The sequence below is a fragment of the Microtus pennsylvanicus genome, chromosome 1 (genome assembly GCF_037038515.1).
Source record: "Microtus pennsylvanicus isolate mMicPen1 chromosome 1, mMicPen1.hap1, whole genome shotgun sequence".
In the NCBI taxonomy this organism is placed as follows: Eukaryota; Metazoa; Chordata; class Mammalia; order Rodentia; family Cricetidae; genus Microtus; species Microtus pennsylvanicus.
The window spans coordinates 198,174,794-198,195,417 of NC_134579.1; the positions used below are offsets into that span (position 1 = coordinate 198,174,794).

At 43.0% G+C, this 20,624-nt stretch overlaps 1 protein-coding gene across 2 annotated transcripts in view; it reads left to right on the forward strand.

Moving 5' to 3' along the window:
* Positions 1–1,092: 1,092 nt before the first annotated feature.
* Aig1 (androgen induced 1) overlaps positions 1,093–20,624 on the forward strand; it is a 229,034-nt gene continuing 209,502 nt past the window's right edge. Inside the window, exon 1 of one of the 2 annotated variants that reach the window (XM_075948670.1) lies at positions 1,093–1,428. In XM_075948670.1, the coding sequence (XP_075804785.1) occupies positions 1,288–1,428 (141 nt within the window). In that variant the 5' untranslated portion in view covers positions 1,093–1,287. The remainder of the gene's footprint in view (positions 1,429–20,624) is intronic. The other variant, XM_075948681.1, reaches the window with a different exon arrangement.

Sequence of the window (20,624 nt, forward strand, 5' to 3'; positions counted from 1 at the left end):
GTGCATGCTAGACTTGCTGGCTTCTCTACCTCTGAGACTATGCTTTCCCCGCCCCCTCATACTCTGACTCAGAGACTATTTGAAGGGGACACCTGTTGTGAATAGATCCACAGGAAATACCTATGTGGCCTTCTCATAACCGGACCCTTTATCTGGTTGGCTGAAACATGATCATGATTTAAGAAAATGAAATAAAATAAAATAACTACGCTGCCCACAGACTGTTGCAACTTCCCTGTGACAACATTTACTGGAAGCCTGAGGGAATCAGCTTTAGATTTACTTTCCTTCCATTGATCGCTGGTACTGTAGTATAAGTGGGGAAATGTCGAAGAGCAAAAGGAATTTTAACCCTGAAGGATTTGTCTTAAATCACACATGCGTGGGTGAGATTTACATCCACCGAGTGGTTTGGCTTTTAAAATGGAATGCAGTCTCATAGCAGTAAGGGCAATCATCATAGATTTCTATTTATAAAACTTCTTCTGGTCACTGAAATGGCTCAGCTGGCAAAGGCGAGTGCTGTCAAGCCCCATGATCTGAGTTTGATAGCGGGGATCCACGTTGTGGAATGAGAAAATTCTCACACCAGCTGTTTACTCTGGCCTCCACACTTTTCCTATGGTACACACACACACACACACACACACACACACACACACACACGAGAAAGCGTGCGTGCATAGTAAAAAGTTTTAAAAGAACTTGTTCAAAGCTCATGTTTAATCTTCTGTTACGTATTGATAAATTAACAAAGCCTCGTGGAATTAATTTATAAGGGCCTTCACAGTCGTAATAATGATCAACTTTAAACCTTCAGCTGAATCCTAATAGGTGTCACTGGAGGACGGCTGACCCCAGTGGGTGCGGTGGCAGCGAGCGTCTATCTCCCGAGCCAGCAGCCCAGGGATGCTGGCCCTCCTCCCCCAGGACCGCGGCAGGGATGCTGGCCCTCCTCCCCCTGGACCGCGCTCCCGCACGCAGGCCGGCGGTAGACCTCGAGGACCGCCTAGGGGGCGCCCGGCCCGGGCTGCGAACGCAGCTGCAGAATGACGTAGATGACGCCAGAGATGACACCAGGCCGCCGGCCCGCGTCGGCCTCACTCCCGCCCCGCCCGCGCAGGTCGCCGGTGCGCTCGCAGCCGCGTCCGTCCCAGGGGACACGCCCCGCCTCCTGCGCTCCGCCCCTCGCCGCCCCGCGCCCCGGTTCCCACGGCGCCGCCGCCGGGCACCGCGAAAGAACCCGCCCGTCCTGCAGGCAGTCCCGCCGGGCCAGGCCGCGCGAACATGGCGCTTGTCCCCTGCCAGGTGCTGCGGGTGGCCATCCTGCTGTCCTATTGCTCCATCCTGTGCAACTACAAAGCCATCGAAATGCCCTCCCATCAGACCTATGGGGGGAGCTGGAAGTTCCTGACCTTCATTGATCTGGTAAGGCCATAGGCTATCCTGTTTCTCCCCCGTCCAGCTGCACCGCCCCCGTCCCCTCCCCGGGGTGTGTGTGTGTGTGTGTGTGTGTGTGTGTGTGTGTGTGTGTGTGACTCACACAAGCACCAGCGTGTGTGCGCCACCAACAGTCATGTTGGCTGGGCTCCCATGAAGGCCTGGATGCCCCTCTCACCTTTTACCTGGTAGGTAGGGGAGATAAAAAGATGGGGCATAGCCAAATGGGCACAGGTCTGCTTCTAAGAAGTGACATGGGAAGAGGATAACGCCACCAAAAGCATCTGTCAGCCTTGATCCTGAGTGTCCTCAGGTTTATTCTCCTCGGAAGTGCTTTCCAAAGCCACCTGCCAAGGTAAACTTGCAACACTCGCGCGGGAGTCTGAGTATTGCCTGGTTTCTTGGAACATGGCTTAAAAGCACCGGAACCCCTCCATCGGAGGGAGAGAAAGCACACAATAAAACCTTTGCACATGCCTTTTCTGCCCATTGTCAACAGTGTGTTTCTGACCTTTCCACTAGAAAACACCAAGAGACCAGTTCATGGCGGGCCCGACCTGACATACTTGGAACTTCCAGTCTTCCACAGTGAAAGTTTGTAGTTTGCGTAATCATCTGTCAACATGTGATACTTGTAAACAGATTCAGGAGACTATAATTACTAGTTTAAACTTCTCCTACTTGGGTACCTAAAGTACTCTTGCAGATAATCAGAGGGTGGACACAATGCTCAGTCATGACTTGAGGGAGACCTGAAACTTCTTAGTGAAAAGTCACCAAGACAAAGCTAAAAGATCTCCAGACATGGGCAGTGTAGGGAAACAAAAGCCATTTAAAAACCACAGAGAAAAAAAAAACAACCAATTCCTGGACTGCTAGGACTATCTGAGATTATACAGTTGTCGCATCCAGAAGGTTGTCACGGATCTTGTTGACTCTCCATCTTGACAAATTTGAACCTATTTGAAGATCTTTCCAGAGGTGTGGAATGCTGTTAGAAACACAGCTAGATGCTGTCAAAAGACCTTCAGCGTGCACTACATAAGTTATACTGCCTTTTCCCCAGCTGTCTCGAGGCACAAGACTGTCCAGTGCTATCTGAATTGAGATTTCAACTCCTTCTTGGAATTGACTTTGCTCTGAATGTATGAATTCCCTACCAGTGTTTCTTTCTTCCTATGTCTGTCCACCTGGGGAGCACATGGTGGGGCTTCACTCCCAGTTTCTTGTGTCTTTCAGGTAGATAGTTATCAACAGGATTACCGTCCTGGAGGAGCTGATTGGCTAGTCAGTGGAGATTGGCTTTACCAGATGTGTAGGAGAGCAGAAACTCACATCGTCAGAGTCAGGCCCCAGCAGTTATGTGCAGAGAATCTTTAGAGCATGCACGAGGCATCATGTCTCTTCTGACAGATGTTTCATGTTTACATCAGTGATGCTCACGTGCTATTAGAAAAAAATCTGTGCATAGATTTTCAGAGTCCTTTAGAGTTAAGGCCTTCTCTCACTCCTGAGTCAGCTCTTCCCTTGAGTTGGCCCATTTGATTATCGCCAAAGATTGAACTACGGCTCTCATGAACCCTTTTCTACTGTGCTTTTGCCTTTCATGGCTCTTGTGTGGTGAATGGAGACACAGATCTTGGGGTGATCAGGGTAGAAGTTGGGGGTGCTGGTCAACCCAAGACAGGATTTCTGCTTCACACATTGGCCTTGCTTATTATGAGTTAGGAAACAATCTCCCTCTGCTAACCTTCATGTTACTTGAGACAGCAGTAGAGTCAGTTTGATAGGCTGTCATGCCCTTTCTATTTTTGTATTCAATGGTTGGACTCATTTCTTTTTAATAGCACGTAACTATATAGGTTTTTTTTTTTGTAGTCCGGTATTAAACTCAGGTTTAAAACTTCATTTTATATTCATGTTTTAGTCCCTGTTTATCTCGAGCCTTAATCCAATCACTCAAACTTGTCACCTTCTGTGGCTACTGAGTGTAGTAGAATAATTACACTTAAAAAATAGTTCCTAAGAGAAACCCCATCTGAAATAAAGTCCAAAAAGCATGCAGACTGTGATTCTTCTAGTAGAGGGTTAGCGTCCTTGGGGTACAGCTGTTCAGATAGCCAACCTGTCTGACCCTTGTGATGGTGTTAAAAGAGTGCCCTAATGAGAGTCACCACTTAATTTTACACGTGTGTGTGTGTGCATGTGTGTACATGTGTGTCTCTGTGTTTTTAAATACCAGTGAATAAACTTTACTTACTAACATCTTGGGCAATTTTAATGATTCTAGTCCATTTTCAAAGAGGGCAGTCGCTTTTCACAATTTTCATGACAAGGCCCCGTTCTGGCCAGCTTGGGTTGGATGGCAGGTAAGGGCACTCACCCTGACAGCCACAGTTGGGTTCTGGTTCTACCAAGTCAACTTCCTCCATCAGGAGACGGGAAATATGGGCTCTAGTATCCAGGTGCAGATGGCTATGTGGGGGTGGCCATGCTGGCCTAATTCAAATCTTCCTTTGCGTAGGAGAGTCATTCTAGTAGATTTAGAGCCTGTGGTCAGACGCTGAAACATAGCTTATTGCTATCAGTATGCTTAGATCATTATTGCCCAAGAGTTGCTTTTCTTAGTGTGGAAAGACTGTAAGGGAACGAGAGTGTTATTGGAAAAAGACCACCTTGATGTGTTAGAGAATCATGGGACCCAAAGATTTCCAGTTCTTAAAGCTCAGCATCCATGACTAGGTTAAATTACTGTAAAAGAGGGGAATTAAGACCTCAGGTGGAATTTCACCGCTTAACAACTGAGCTTAATTTTTTTCTGGAATATGCAGAATAATTAACTCGGTTCTGTGTACTCATGAACATCCTTAAAAGCAAAATAACCAAACAGGTGAAGATTCAAAATGAGGAAGAGGAAGATGTTACCAATAAGTGAAGGACAGAGTGGTAATATTATCAGTTGTGAAGATGGTAGAAGGGACCTTCAGGCCAGAAAGGGCAAGGAACTGGATTTTCCCCTAGCATTTCTGCAGGGTGTACACGTCAGTTGATATCTGAGTTTTACCTCAAGGAAACCTATTTTGAACTTCTGACCTCTGGAGCTATAAAATGCTAAGCTCGTGCAGGTTAGGCCACTACCATTTTGGTAGCTTGTCGTAGCAGCATAGAAAAAGAATATTCTTGGCTGTAGAGCCTCTGGAAGAGAAAACATCCTCATAGCTGAATGCAGTGATTTAGCTGGTCCTTTATGCATTATGTCCTTTATGTCCATTAGACAATTGTTTCATTTTGGATTGTATGCAAACATAGGATCTTAGGTCCTTCATCACATGGAGCATGCGTATGTGTAACACTGGGCAGTGGGAAATGGTTCAAAGACCAAACAACAAGGAGAAGAGTAGACCTTTCTTTGCTATTAACTATCTCCGAAGCTATTGCTGAACAACTGAGCCAGAAGGGCTACTCTTAATTGTAAATGTGCTGGAAAAAAATTAAACAAACTATTTGGATATTCTCTTAGTGTATTTACTGAGGAATTTTCTTCGCATGATCTGGATTCATGCCTGTATTCACTAGCTGCAGGTTCTTCTTCAGCTTGCATAGTAATTTCCCCCAAAGATAATTAAAACAAAGGATTAGAATAGAAGCCGCATACATTAAATTAAACCATGTTGTATGAGCCCTCCTGGTAGTGCTTGGAGCAATGGGTTGTAAGTAAGTTTCTGAACAAGCGGGGATGATCTCTTTCCGAATAGTTTAGGAGTATTCTTTTCTTCTCCTCCCTTCTTCCAAAACATCAAAGCCAATTTTAAAGTGCTTTGACCCACGCAAATGCAGTTTCAGTGTGTACAGTACAATGTCTAATAATGGAGTCAGAATCTGCTTCCTTGAAAACATGATCTGGATGTGTCTTACTAAAACTTAGAAATGATGTTGGATTCAAGTTCCTAAAAACCAAATGGGGCCTGGTGTTCTCAGGCACTTCTGGCTTTGGTACTTAGTGATCGTTTCTCAGGGCAGTGTTTGCCTCATTGATTTCATACTGACTTTTCATTCACACATTGGCAGAACGTTCTCTGTCATCCCCCATTCCCACAGTGTGAACGGAGATCCGCACGGCCAGCCTTCTCCAGGTGCCACTCTGTAACTCACTTTTGTTTGAATCCTTGTTCCTTGGCTACGACAAAATCCCTCCAAAGAAGGAATTGAAGGAACTAGCAGTTTGATTTGGATTTCCGTGTGAGAGAGGGTAGAGTCCGTCATGAAGGGAAAGGCATGTTGGCAAGTACATGTGCGTAGTGGGTCTCATGGCTTGGGCATGGTCTCTTAAAGACTATTGGCTGAAGAAGCAGAATTGCTCCCACAGGACATTCTGATGTCGGGAAGCAGAGAATGGAGCTGGACAGCAAAACTTTAAGGCTCATCCACACTCATGAAAGAGTTTCCAACTCCTGAAGTTTCTATAGCCTTCCAAACATGATGAGTTGGCAGGGACCAGGCTCTCGAACCTGTGAGCCTATGGGCAACAATCCACATCCAAACTTCAACACCTTCTCGACCAGACTTTACATCTTTATAAGATCATCCGGTGATGCCTACCCATATTCTAATTTGATAAATGATGTCCCAGGCTGCACTGTTTTGTCATTTAATGCAGAATGCCTGCATATACTAATTATACATACTTTCAAAATATGCTTAAGGTGCCTTGAACATAGTGAAAACATGCAAAAGATTACAGCTTGAGAATAGAAGAGAAAAACAGGTACTATTACATCAGTGGTGGACCAGTTAGTCCAGTTGAAAAACATACTGGGATAATCTTTGGGGGAGCCAAGATGTCTTATTGTCCCTGGAGTTGAAATAGTGGAAGCTTAGCAACCTACCAGTGGGACATTTCTTCCAGGCACTGACCCTTGGAAGTTGTTACTCATATCCTCATATTTAGGACACTAGTAATATAACAGCTAATCCCTTTTAACTATCATAATTCAACATTCTTTTGTTTGCTAGCTTTGGTTTTTTTTTTTTTTTGTATTTTCGAGACAGGGTTTCTCCGTAGCTTTTTGGTTCCTATCCTGGAACTAGCTCTTGTAGACCAGGCTGGACTCAAACTCACAGAGATCCGCCTGCCTCTGCCTCCCGAGTGCTGGGATTAAAAGCATGCACCACCATTGCCCGGCACTTTGTTTTTGAGACAAAGTCTCACTGTGTACCCCTGGCTGGGCTGAAACTCAAAGAAATCTCCCTGCCTCTGCCTTGGCAGTGCTGGGATGAAAGGCATGTGCTCCCACACCCAACTAACTAAATATTCTTAAAGTTGATGTTTGTATTATGAAAGATCAAGACAAGGTCTTATATTTTATCTGAGTGAATGATCAAGAATCGATTCACGTTGTTGTTATCATTATCCAATCTATTATGTATTGCAAAAAAGAATTTGAGAAAACCATGGAAGGAACAAAATTAGAAAGGCTCTGATATGGAAGGTCTTGGGCATTTCAAAAAGCAGGACATAATCAAATAGATTTTCCTGAGTATACATATTTTACTTTAGACATGAAAATTTTTGACATTTATGAAAATGTTAAGGCCAGCATACTAAAATGCCCAAGTAACCGCACTTTGCATTTGAGTTACTCTTATGTTCATTTACATACTTATCAAGTGTCTCCTTGACGGCAGTTCATGGTTTAATGTGAATAGCAAATAAAATATCTCGCCATTCTGTATGTTGTTATGTAACTACGGTGCGCCATTTTGCCAATCAAAGTCACAGATGCCATGTGGAGGCCACTGGTTCATTACGACTTGGTGAACAAAGTTAATAGTTTTGTTTAGTTTTTATTTTTTAGATATTAAACAGAGCATGTGACTGCCTGTTTTTCTGCGGGACAGTCAAACATGAGTGAATACTTGAATGATCCAATAGTCTTTTTTTTTCTAATCTAGGAGAAAAATTAGGAGAACAATTCTTTGCATTTAGTCTCTTCTCCCCGCCCCTTCTCATTTGCAGACTCCTTTTGGATTAGGCACAGAACAGAGCCTTCTTTGGTCAGGGAGGGCAAATGGTGGCTGATCTATTCACCTAGTCCCTCTATTAGCTGAGAATGGCCTTGAGATTGTAGAAAGTCACGTGAGCAAAGGTTGAGGTCACCCTGTCCCCACCCTTCCCCTTCCCCCATACCTGGTATAACAGTTAGCAAAATTGGTGGCTGCTTTTGACGGTTTTCGTCTGTTTGTCTGTGTTGCGGAGGAGCGAACAATAGTACAATTTTCCACATTGAATCAGATGGTCTTGTGAGCCAACCAAGCCTGGAAAAATCTGGCTGCCTGGGGTTCTGTGCTAGCAGGGCTTTCTCTGGGCAGCCTGTGGGAGGCTGTTAGGGGGCTCATTTCTCTCCTGCAGTGCACTGAGTCCCAGTGCAGCAACAAGGCTCTGTTGGGAAGAGACACACCCTTTGACAAGCTCCACTGTGGGGTAGAATGTGTTCTGGGAGGTGTGGGGGTGGATGGAGACATGCCAGACTTCTAATGACATGTAGTTACGCTTGTGAGGCTTTTATATCATAGGACCTGTTAACTTCAAAGAGCAGTGCGTAGTCATTATAGAAAATTTGTACATCAGTGAACAAAAATTATTATTTTTTTTAATTTAAGAAGTAGTAAAAGGGGAAATATTTGGAAAATACAGGAAGCTGTAGGGAGGAAAGTGTTTCCATCTTAATTCTCCCTAATTTCTTTACATTTTAGTGTTTCTAGATGTTTTTGAATATTACTCACAAAAATACACAAAATGTTAAACTGTAGATATGTGTATGCATGTTTGCACATATGCACGTGTGTGCCAGATAAAAAATATTATTCATGTTATGTTATTTTTAGATTACAAATGTTACTCAGGTACCAATGTTAGTATTTTAATATTTACTCTGTCAGGCATATGTATATTATTATAAACAGAAGATCAGTATCTGCACATGTTTTTGATAAATTTATTCTTAATCTTCATACATTACATATACTTTTGTGTAATTTTTCTAGGTTTTGACAGATTCATGGGATTTAGTAATTATTATCATGGCTATGTAAAACATAGCTTCATATTTTTTACTCCTTCAGAGCCCAACACGCCCCTGATTTGCTGCAGCCCTAGATTTGCTTTACAGTGCTCCTTCTGCTCTTTTCCTGTGTTGTTTATTACCTTTTCCTAGAAACAAAATAAAGGGGTTGGGGGGCTGGAGAGATGGCTCAGTGGTTAAGAGCACTGACTGCTCTTCCAGAGGTCCTGAGTTCAATTCCCAGCAACCACATGGTGGTTCACAACCATCTATAATGAGATCTGGTGCCCTCTTCTGGCACACAACCATACATGGACGGAATGTTGTATACATAATAAATAAATAAATCTTTAAAAAAAATAAAGGGGTTGCTGTAAGGTTTTGGTTCCATTCTATTTTAAATGTATTTACAGCAGTGGATTGCAAATTCATGAACGCTGCCTTGCACCATTAGTGTGTTCCATGTTGTTAGATGTACCACAGTTTGCCAATTTTATTTATCCTAGTTTTATTAGCTTTGTGTGTGTGTGTTTCTGTATGTGTGTGCATGTTCCGTGACACATATGTATCGGCTAATGGATGACTTGTGGTGTTCTCTGATTCTGTCTTTATGTGGCTTCCAGGGACGAACTTTAGTACACCAAGCTTGCATGCTTAGGTTTCAAGAGCCTTTGCCCTCTGGCCTCTCTCTAAGGCCAGTTTGTCTATTTTTTTTTTTTTTTGAACACATGGAATTGCTTTCGAGCCCTGCAAGTTTGCAGTAACAAGGGGGAAATCCTGAGGTTAACACTTGTGTCCCAGTTTTTTATGAACCTAAATTTTTCTTCGTAGTCTATACCCAATTCCTTTATTGATGATTATAAGACATCCAAATCCTTATAGTAGGCTATACCCAATTCTCCCCAGTGATGCCATCCTGTACCAGAGAGACTGGTGCTGAAGTATTCAAGGTATGAAAAAGGTCCATCCTACAGTATGGACCTTGCCCATCCTTACACAGATCCCTCAATGTAGCCTTTGTCTTCCACTATATCCCTGATCATTGGCAATCTTAAATTTGCCCTCCATAGCCATAATTTAAAAAAAATCATTTTAAGAATGTTATTTAACTAGAACCATACGTTTCTGACTGTTTGGAATTGCCTTATTTGATTCAGAATATTTCTATGGAAGCTCATATGCATTGTTAATATTTCATGCTAATGGATGTAACCAAGCTCAGGACTGTTTCTACTCTGGACTATTATAAATAAAGGTGTATGAATATTAATGATCAGGTTTCTTTTTGTGATCATGAGCTTTCATTTCTTTCCCATAAATGTGCAAAAAGCTCATTTCTGGACGGTGTGGCGGTTGTAATTCTAGGTTTTTGTTCATTTATTAATTTTATTCTTTTTACTCAATTTGTGAAATCTTCTTCTCCCCCTCTCTCCACCTCTCCCGCTCCTTCTACTTTTCCCTGAGACAAGGGTCTCACTATGTTGCTCTGGCAGTCTGATAACTCACTGTGTGGACCAGGCTAGCTTCAAACTGACAGAGATCTACTTGCCTTTGCCTCCTGAGTGCTGGGTAAAATTTCTTTGGGACTCTGACCTTTTGATGAATATGTTACAGTTTAATGAATTACCACTTTTTTCCAGTTTTGTCTTTTTTTTGGTTGTATAATTTGGTTCATAATTCTGGTTACCAAGTCTTCTATCACTCATTTTCTTCTCCAGAGCACATCCATTTAGTTTTTGTAAAAATATATGAATATTGTCTTATTTAGGGTTTCTATTGTGATAAAATACCTTGATCAAAAACAACTTGGGTAGGAAAGGGTTTATTTTATCTTACAACTTTCAAGCTATACTCTGGCAATAAGAAAAGTCTGGAAAAGAACTTAGGTAGGAGCCTGGAGGCATGGGCTGAAGCAGAGGACACGGAGGAACACTGTTTACTGGCTTGGTCCTCATGGTTTGCTTATACCTTTAAGCCTATTACCTTTTACCATCCAAGACCCAGGGTTGGTACTGGCCACAGTGAGATGAACCAGTCAACATGTACTGGATGGTTTTGTGTCAACTTGACACAAGCTAGAGTCATCAGAGAGGAAGGAGCCTCAGTTGAAGAAATGCCTCCATGAGATCCGGCTGTAAGACATTTTCTCATTCGCCATGGTGGGCGATGCTATCCCTGGGCTGGTGGTCCTGATTCTGTAAGAATGGAGACTGAGCAAGCCAGAGAAAGCAACCCAGTAAGCAGCACCCTTCTGTAGCCTCTGCATCGGTTCCTGTCTCCAGGTTCCAGTTCCTGCTGCTTGAGTTCCTGTTCTGACTTCCTCCAGTGATGGACTATGATCCAGAAGTGTAAGCCAAAGAAACCCTTTCTTCCCCACCTTGATTTTTGGTTAGTGTTTCATTGCAGCAATAGAAACCCTAAGACACTACATCAATCATTAATCAAGGAAATGAACTATAGACTTGCCCACAGGAGATCTGGATGGGGGCATAGACTCATTGTAGCCCCCCTTTCCAGACAACTCAAGCATGGGTCAAATTGACAGTAAACTCATTTGGAATAGATAATGTATATTTTAGATCTGAAATGGCCATCTGGTTCCTTTTTACACTTGCTGTTGCCTGGAAAGGCATTCCTACTTGTCAGCCATTTCAACAGTGTCCACGTTTACCTAAAGAATCGTTCCAGAGAATTGCCTTAAGCTCCTTCCCTTGTTACTCCAATGTCTGAACCAACTTTGATTTGGCTTCTGTTGATTTAAAAATATATGTATGTTTGTGTATATCTTATATTTCTTGGATTTGTGTGCATCAAGTTTTTTGGTTTAATACCCCCGTCTTGCAAAAAAATTATTTGTGTGAGATTCTGGGCCACTTCAAAGTTGTATGGAAATGTTAATTCATTGGTTTCTTGTAGCTGGTATCATCCTGTTTGGGTTGCAGTTTTATATTCTGTCTCATGGAGGTTTTGGTGTCCTTAGAATTTGCAATGTGTTCTTTGCTTTTGGAGTTTGACAGGATCTCGTACCACTCAGGTTAGCTGGGAGTTGAACACTGACTTCGGAGGCGTTTTCTGTTTTGAAGCCACCACTCTGTTCCTTTGGGTCTTTTCCATTTGTGCCTGGGGCTGATGTCGGTTCTTATGTGCGCTGTGTTGACATTCTTCAGTTTTTCCTTCCCGTCGTGTCTATCATGTGCTCTGTGTCCTGCTTCCCTGTCTTGAAAGATGGCCTCTTCTCGACTTTTACTCTCCTTTGCTGTCATGCAGTTCACACAACAGGCCTGTGCCTTCACTCTGAAAAACAAAAGAGTTAAAATATGCCCTCTTTCATAACCTAGTGGGGTGCCTATTTTCTTGTGACAAATTCTTTTTTCCACTGTATTTTTACAGAGGAGAGTTTTTATTGGGGTGGCGAGGGGCTAAGAGGCATGGGTACTTTGCTAAAGTGGGGAGAGGGGCAGAGAGGTGGACACCCTATTTCTAGAACACAGCAGTCTTGTAGATTGAGTTCCTGGAGTCAGCCTACCCGCAGTTCACACCTGGGGAACAGAGGAGACTTGCGAGGCCTTGGAGCTCATCCTCTGCTTATTCGTATCCACGTTAACATCCAATCTCCCTGCCATCATGTCGTTTCCAAACTTCTCTGATGGCTGATTTTCATGTTCTGTTCAGTGTTTAGTGATCCCTTGGAATGACAGGTGATAGCAGCTAGTATTTGGACTAGCCCCAGAAGTAGCCTGCATATGGTTTTAATACCTGGCTCCCAAGCAAAATACTTTGTAAACATTTCCCTGAGCCATTATACATTTAAGTAAGTGCATATTCTCTCATGTGGGCGTGTCTATTGATTGTCCTAGCAAATGTATGAGTAGATAAATCTTACGCACAGCTGTGATTGTTTTCTTGGGATAAATTCTTAGACACAGAATAGCAATACTGCGTCATTAAGAGCATGCCTTAACTTTAGATGACTTTGCAGCCCTTCCAATACCAGAGTAAAGGTTTTTCTACACTCCCGTTAGCCCTCCTAGAGCAGAATGTCTACGCTAACGAATGCCAGCAATCACTTGAGGCGCTTCAGCCTCGCAGATTCCTGTCCAGGCGTTGCAAACCTTTCACCACGGATCTCATAAACGTAAGTGACTAGCTGTCTTTAACTCCACGCTTATAAAACCCAGCAGTTAGCTATGCTCGGTTTGGGCTCATAAATGCTCGAGCCAAACATAAATCTTCATGTCCTCATCCTAATTAGTAGAGAAGCAACATGGCCGAAGAGGTTAGAATGGCTTTCTGTGCATGGCCACCATGTGTCTGCTTGTGCAGTCTGTTCATCTTCCATTACCGTCGCACTTAGCACGGGCTGGAGTGATTTATGAGGTCCCATTTGCAAAGCCGGCTCTTCAGCATTAGGAGTCTGATGAAAGTTTCTTTGCCTGTCTGTAATATCCTTACATATCCTCCCTCTTCTTAAATAGCACACAAGGAGTGGAGTCAGCTTGGTCGGTAAAGTACTCGATGCACAAGCATGAGGACCTGAGTTTCATCCTCCAGGCCTTGCTGAAAATAGACAGTCATGATGGCGGATGTCATGATGGCGGATGTCATGATGGCGGATGTCATGATGGCGGATGTCATGATGGCGGATGTCATGATGGCGGATGTCTGTTATCTCAGCGCAGGAGAGCCAGACATACACCCATACATAGCTCTCGGCTCCCTGGCTAGCCAATCTAAATTAATCAGTGAGCCCCCAGGCCAATGAGAGAACTAGTCTCAAAAACTAGGTAGATGGCTAATGAAGAATGCACTCAAAGTTGACCTCTGGCCTCCACCTGGTTTATATGTGAGCAGGCACCCCCCCCACACACACGCATGCGTGCACATACACACATACACACACACATATACACACACTCACGGTAGATGTCCTTTAAAAAATGCTGTGGCATATCCCTTGTTCAAATAGATCACTTCTGCATCTGTGTAGGATTTTAGCAACACTACAAGTAAGTAATCTGTAATAATAAGTGTAGTTAAGGAAATATTCGCCTAGGTATACGGAGCATTGAGGTTATAACACAGCATAACCCTTGCATGTTGGAAAGCGGGAGCAGGCCATCACCGCTAGACAATGCAGCAGGAACCTGTGTGTTCATTCACTGTGTAGGCCCCTTCAGGAATTAAGTGAGGAAAGCAAAGGCCCTGTGGTGCTTGGAAGAGAAATGTCCCCCATAGGCTCAGGTATTTGAATATTTGGTCTCCAGCTGGTGGCACTGGAGATTAAGGGACCTTTAGGTGGCAGAGCTTTGCCGGAGGAAGTACATCACTGGGACTGGGAGTGAACTTTGAAGGTTTATAGCCTCGTCCCTACTTCCTGTTCTTTCTGCTTTTTGTGTGATGACATATATCGCTTGGCTTCCTGTTCCTGCCGTTATGGACTTTATCCCCCAGGAACTGTGTTCTTCCTTAAAATGCTTCGGTCCTGGCATTGTATCCCGGTTACAGAGAAGTTAATAATCCGAGCTCGGCCCTCTGTTCTAGCCTCCGTCCAGTCTCCTGTTGGTGTTCCACACTGGTTAAGCCTGGAGGAGAGTCGGAGTTGGGAAGCTTCCTGAGCAGCTCAGTGACATCTTTCACTCAATAACTGCAGGAAAATGTACTGAACTCAGATCTCCTACCAAGGATAGTTTCAGAGGTCTGGGGCCAACTTACAGCTTGCTGTGTACTCTGAAAGAGCATCTCTGTTTCACAAAGTGTTCCTTTATAGCTGAATACAAAATGATGATGACAAACATGACCTTTCAGCAATTATGCCACCAATTTATTGGGGGCAATTATATACTTCGTATGAGCCCATTAATATTAGTGATGCTACATGTCAATTGGACTATATAGCGTGAAAAATGAGCGATTAGCTTCAGGAGTCAGAGTGAGTTTCAGTTCTGGCCTTTCCCACTATCAACTCTCAGTTCTGAACAAATTAATTCCCTCCTGTAGGACCAAATGGCTCTGTTTCATTTGTTTGTCTCACTTATTAGAGGGGAGTAATATTAATACCCATCAGACAGGATTGTTGTAAGGATTAAATGAAATAATGTTGGCTATTGCTGACACAGGAGATTTGGTCTTTAAACCCCATGACATGAGTTCCCCAAAGATTTCATTTTTGTCCAATACCAGAGAGTCATGCTGATCTGGGTGGTAGGTGGATGCTATGTGTTAACTGTTGATAAGCGGTTTCTTAATGACTTCCATGTCTTTGAAAACTGTATCAAAAAAGAAAAGTGTATCTTTCAATTCAAATATTGTTGTCTACCAGATATGTGCAGCCAACAGACATGTTCAGGTGAGCTGTAATTCAATTGCTTTATTCTTTTTTAAAATTTAAATAACACTTTTTTCATTTACTTTATATATTAACCAGTTTCCCCTCCCTCCTCTTTCCCTGTCTCCTCCCCTTTTCCATCCACCCCTGTCCCCATCCACCTCTGTCCCCATCCACTCCTCCTCCATCTCCATTCAGAAAAGGACGGACCTTCCATGGTTGCTTTATTATTATTTAATGTTTTTGTGGAGACCAACCAGGCATGACCATTTTAAATGTTTTTCTTTGGATATATTGAATTTTTCATATAATATCAAGATTTAACCCTGGACTGAGTTCCCAAGGTCCAGTTGAAGGGTGGAAGGAATGAGAATATGAGCAAAGAGGTCAAGACCATAAAGGGTTCATCCACTGAAACAGTTTACCTGAGCTAATGGGAGCTCACCAACTCCAGCTGGACTGGGAAGGAACAAGCATAGGACCACACTAGTTCCTCTGAATGTGGATGACAGTTGTGTGGCTGGGACAGAATGAGGGGTCACTGGCAGTGGCACTGGGATTTATCTCTACTGCATGTACTGGCTTTTCGGGATCCTTTTCTCTTTGGATGTATATCTTGCTCAGCCTAGATGTAGTAAGGAGGGCCTTGGACCTTCCACAAAACAAAGTGCCTTACCCTCTCTCAGGATTAGATGGGGGTGGGGTGGGAGGGTGTGTGGAAGGAATGGGAGGAGAGGAGGGAGTAGGAATTTGGGTTGATATTTTTTTAAAAAAACTCTAAATAAATTAAATAAATATTTAAGTGCTTATTGGAACCAAAGTTTGTATTTTGTACAAAAACTGTTATGGTGTGACCTAATTTGATATATTAAAAGTGCCTTTAGTTAAAACATGAAGTTGGGTAGGTGGGAAGGTGTGGAGGATCTTGGAGGGGTTAGGGTAGGGGAAAAACATGTTCAAAATATATAGTCTGAAAGTGTGTGTGTGTGTTTGCACATGTGTGCATACTGTGAGACAGGGTTGGACAATGTAGCTGACTGGCTGACAGCTCACAGTGCGAACCAGGCTGCCCTCAGACTCACAGAGATCCTCCTGCTTCTACCTCTTCTTCAATTAAAGTTGTGTACCACCATGCCTGGTGGGGAAAAAATAAGTTAAAAAAATAGTGCCCCCAAATCCCAAAACACAAGTTGAAAGGTACCATTTTAGGAGCTGTAGGTTGTAAGGGAAAGGAGACTTCTTCTGTAGGGATGTTTGTTCCTCATGACCTCATGTCTCTCCTTGGCTTTTTGCTGGCCCTCTTATCTGTCTCCCTCCACCATTCCCAGGCCTATATGTTCTTCTTTCCTTACTGTTTTCTGCAGAGGCATAGAGCCCACATTCTAATTTATAAGTACACTCTAGCATAGCTTTAAGCCCCAATTCTTTTCAATGCTCAGTCTTTTCTAACTTGGAAGATCGATAGTCCTGAACAAAGTCAACTTCTTGAGAGTCCTGCCTTTCCAAGCAGCAGAACCATATTTTAAAAATTCACAGGACTCTTCTTGGTGTGGCTGGGCAGCTGTGAGTGCAGATCTCAAGTGGTACACTGCATCCTTCTAGGCAGCTTCCTCTCCTCATAGAATGCTTTTCACCCATTTTTCTCTCAGTCCTAGTATCTTGGGCATCTGTCTCTCCTTTCTCAACCTGTTTTCTTCCCCAGAGACCTACCTTTGATTTGTCATTTATTTAAGGATTCCATACACGAGGACAATGTGTTTGCACCATTCTCACCCTCCTCTCTCATTTCTCCAGTGTCTCCCCAGTTCCTTTTTGAGTTCAGGAACTCTTTATACATATGCGTATGTGTTATGCATGTAAATATTTACGTGTGTGTTTATCCTCATTTATTAGTTAATGTTGCCCTTCTCTGCATGTGTTTAGGGTTGGCCACTTGGGATTGGTGTCTTGTCCTTAGATAAACTAACCAACCTGTCAGCCAGCCAAACAAACAAAGAGACCTGGTTCTCCCTTCCTCAGCAGTCATTTGCTGCCTGTAGCTCTTTATCTAGGCGTGAGGCCACATTTATTTTTTTATCCACCCAAAATTTTCCTGCATCTATATTGGCGTACAGACTAGTGCACTCTTCAAAATTTTCTTGTAGATAGCCGTATTGTTAAGAGCCTATGGCGGCAACATCCTTGTCCTCTCTGGAAGAAACTGTCACACAGCAGACATCCTGGTTCTCTGTCATCTTAAACACAACAAAATAAAACTTGTTTTTTATCTTGAATTGCTGAATGCCACCCAATTTCTCTGGGTGTGTTTTCAGCAAAACTTGAAAGCTAAAATTGGAAGTTCTGGTTTCAGCTTCCTCTTCCCCCATTCTGTTAAAAAAAAAAAAAAAACAAACCACCATTCTAAGGAATCTGCTCTAATCAAGGCCACTACTGACCACTAAATCAGCTAATACTATGGCATTGCTGAGTCCTTATGTAATGTAAACCACCAGAAATGTTTGGTTCAATCTGTCATCTCCCTATCGTTTTGGGTGCCACTGTGGTGCATTCTGATTTATTCCTCCTGGTTGTGTTCTCTTCCCCTTCTTCATCCTCAGTGTTAAATCCGCCAGCAATCATTTCTGGACTCCCTTCCCCCCAGGTCACATTTTGCATCCTGGCTCTCTAGGTGATGATGGTCCTCCAAAGTGAACCTTGGCGCCTCTGTCTCTTCTAAGCCTCTACTCCCCCGTACAACTGCCTTTTAAAATCTATAGTGAAACAGTTCTTGACCTCACTCCCCAAACCACCTCTGCCTCGTTGTTCTTCATCTAAACGAGTACCACTAGAATCCAAGACTTTGTTGCACAACCCTGTACTTATGGACTAATTGAATTTTCACTCGCTTCTTTATTTTTCCTAGGGGCGATCTTATCTTTAAGACTGCACTAAAATTATAAACACCCCAGCAATAATGTATAGCTCTTAAAGATTTCAGTTCAGTTGGATAGCTACTAGATAATGAAAAATGATCTGTTCATTTTTGGGAAGTGACCCAAGACTATAGAAAAACCTTCATCTATAAGCTGAAGCACATGAATTTTTTAAAAAAATGTCCAGTTATCTTAGAGATATTTTGGTAAAATTTTTTGATTTAAAAAGTTAATTTGATGTTATCATTCAGAAACAACAGCCACATATATATATTTTTAATTCCACCTTTGGGCACATCTAGTTTTGACTGAATGTGTAGCGATAGATATTAGCAGGGCTCCTTACCCATTCAAGTCCTGTAAAAGCCCCATAAGCAATCCAGCTAGAACTAGTGCAGAGATCAGCAGGCTTCTCCCTCTGTGAAGCTAAGCTTGCCATGCTCTTTGTCTCCTGTACTCCTGGGCTTTCTCTCCAGTTGCCTGCACATTGTGGGCAAGAGGGGGACTGGAAAACATTAAATGATAGAATAACCGATGAAACAGTGTGCAACATGGGCATAAATTATCAAGAAGCTAGATTGACCACCATTGCTGTTTACACACACACACACACACACACACACACACACACACACCACATGCATACACACCTTTCTTTTCTGGCCAGTTGTTTTGCCTTCTATTTGAAATCTTTACCACCCTAAGATTTAATCCTTTTTAAAATAATAGGTACCCTAAACTAAATATTGTGTTCCTTGGTTTTGCTTGATTAGGGCTTTCATAAAAATGGTCTCATTATGAAGTCTTTCTTTACCCAAACAGAAATAGCATGTTTCAACAGGGTAAACTTGACAGCACAATGGCCCATTGTGATGCTGTTTACACACTTATGTTTTTTATTGCCTTCAGTACTATGTAATTTGGACTTGCAACTGATTAGCCAATTAGGAGTTGGAAGGAAGAGATGTAAATGTTACCGTCTAACTTGACAGAATGATTTATTAGAAGCGTGTATTTGTGGAATGTCACCTGCTTTGTTGTTTGGGAAGCCTCATTGCCAAACCTAAACATGAGTGTCAGTGGCAAACCTGTGCCCAGCTGTTTATGAAAACACAGGCACAGTTGAATCCCAGTAAAGTACAGGGTGTTTGTTTGCCTGTGGTATCCCGCTGATTTGAGAATACACTTATCTGTTCTGTAGCTTTCAGTGGTGTGACAGAAACCTTCTCACACACGGAGGTAACCCCGGCCTCTGCTGCTTCTGCTGTGACCTCCTCCTCATCCTTATCACTATTTCCTGTCCCTTCCCATGGCCAGTGGGTGTCTGGGCCTCAGTTTGCAAGAAGAGACTTCTCTGCCTTCTTTGAAAACTCTAAACAGTTTTATTTTATGGCCTTGTGTTTGTTTTGATTTCAGAGAAGATAGTTTATATTTTGTATTAATATGATTTACATAGACAAAGCTGACAACTAGTGTTTTAAATGAGACTGAAAATAAGACTTTATTGTTTTAGTCTTTTTTAAATTGAAGATAGATTCTTGTCTCATACACAATATCCCGACCATAGTTTACCGTCTCTCCACTCCTCCTAGCTCCCTACCACCTCCCTTTTATCCCAGATCTACTCTTCTGCCATCTCCCAACAGAGAAGAACAGGCCTCCAAGAGATAACAACCAAACTGGACAAAATAAAATGCAATAAGACAAGGCAAAAGCCCTTACACTGAGGCTGGAAAAGGCAACCCGACAAGAGGAAAAGAGTCCCAAGAGCAGGCACAGAGTCAAAGACATACCACACCAAGTTAGGAGTCCCACAGAAACTGCGAGGCTAACAGCTATAACATATATGCAGAGGACCCTGCAGAGTCTGTGCTTTCTGCTTTAGTCTCTGTGAGTCCCCATGAGCTCTGCTTAGTTGATTCAGCAGGTCGTCTTCTCCTGGTTTCCTTCATCCCCTCTGACTCCTACAAATTTTCTGCCATGTTTTCCATGGATTCCCTGAGGCCCAAGGGGAAGAACCCGAAGGAGACCTCCAATTTAGGCTCTCTCCTCATGTCTGGTCTTCTCATCTGCTCACATCTGCTGCTGGAGGAAGCCTCTCTGATGATGGCTGGCACAAGGCACCAATCTGTTTGGTTGTCTGGCAGTGAAAAGAATTTGACTGTAAGTTTCAGCTAGAAAATTAAAAAAAAAAGATACTCAAAAGTATCTACTTTGAAAAGGGCCCCAAGAATGTTCACATCTATCATTATTGTCTCTATTTTAAAGGGAAGTTATACTGGGCCAGGCATACAGTTCATATTCTACCCAAATGTCAGACCCCAACCCTTGAGAAGTAGCCCTGGAATTTAGTACAGGGAGAATAGAGCATCATCAATGAATAAAGCAACCTACTTATCAGCTGGTACTGAGCCCGGTCAACTCACACCAGGAGCTGCACAGTGAAGCTGCAGACATCCCTTCTACATTTGTCTGCTGAAGGACGTGCATGCATTTGCAAGCATTCTGTTTTAGTGCTCAGAGGCAGTTTATAGCATTGACTGGAGATGTGGTAAATATAGATGTCTCCTAACGTGCTGCTCAGCAACCGTTTCCTGCTTTCTTCTGACCCTGGATCCGCTGAAGGATCCTTACCTGAACTCTTCCCTGAGCCTAAGCTAGGTTTAGGCCACAGACAGAGCTCTTATTGGTGACCTGAAGAAAAGTTCTTCTCCCATCAGAGCGACTTGCTTCTATTTTCTGCTCTGATTGCAAAGAATGATCATGTTTCTTGGAGCCATTGCTTCTGACTCTGATGGGAATGGTGGAAAGAGGCTTCTGTTTGAATTTTAATCAGACATGGAGGTGCTGCCCTGAGACCCATGCAAAACCAACATGAAGGCGAGG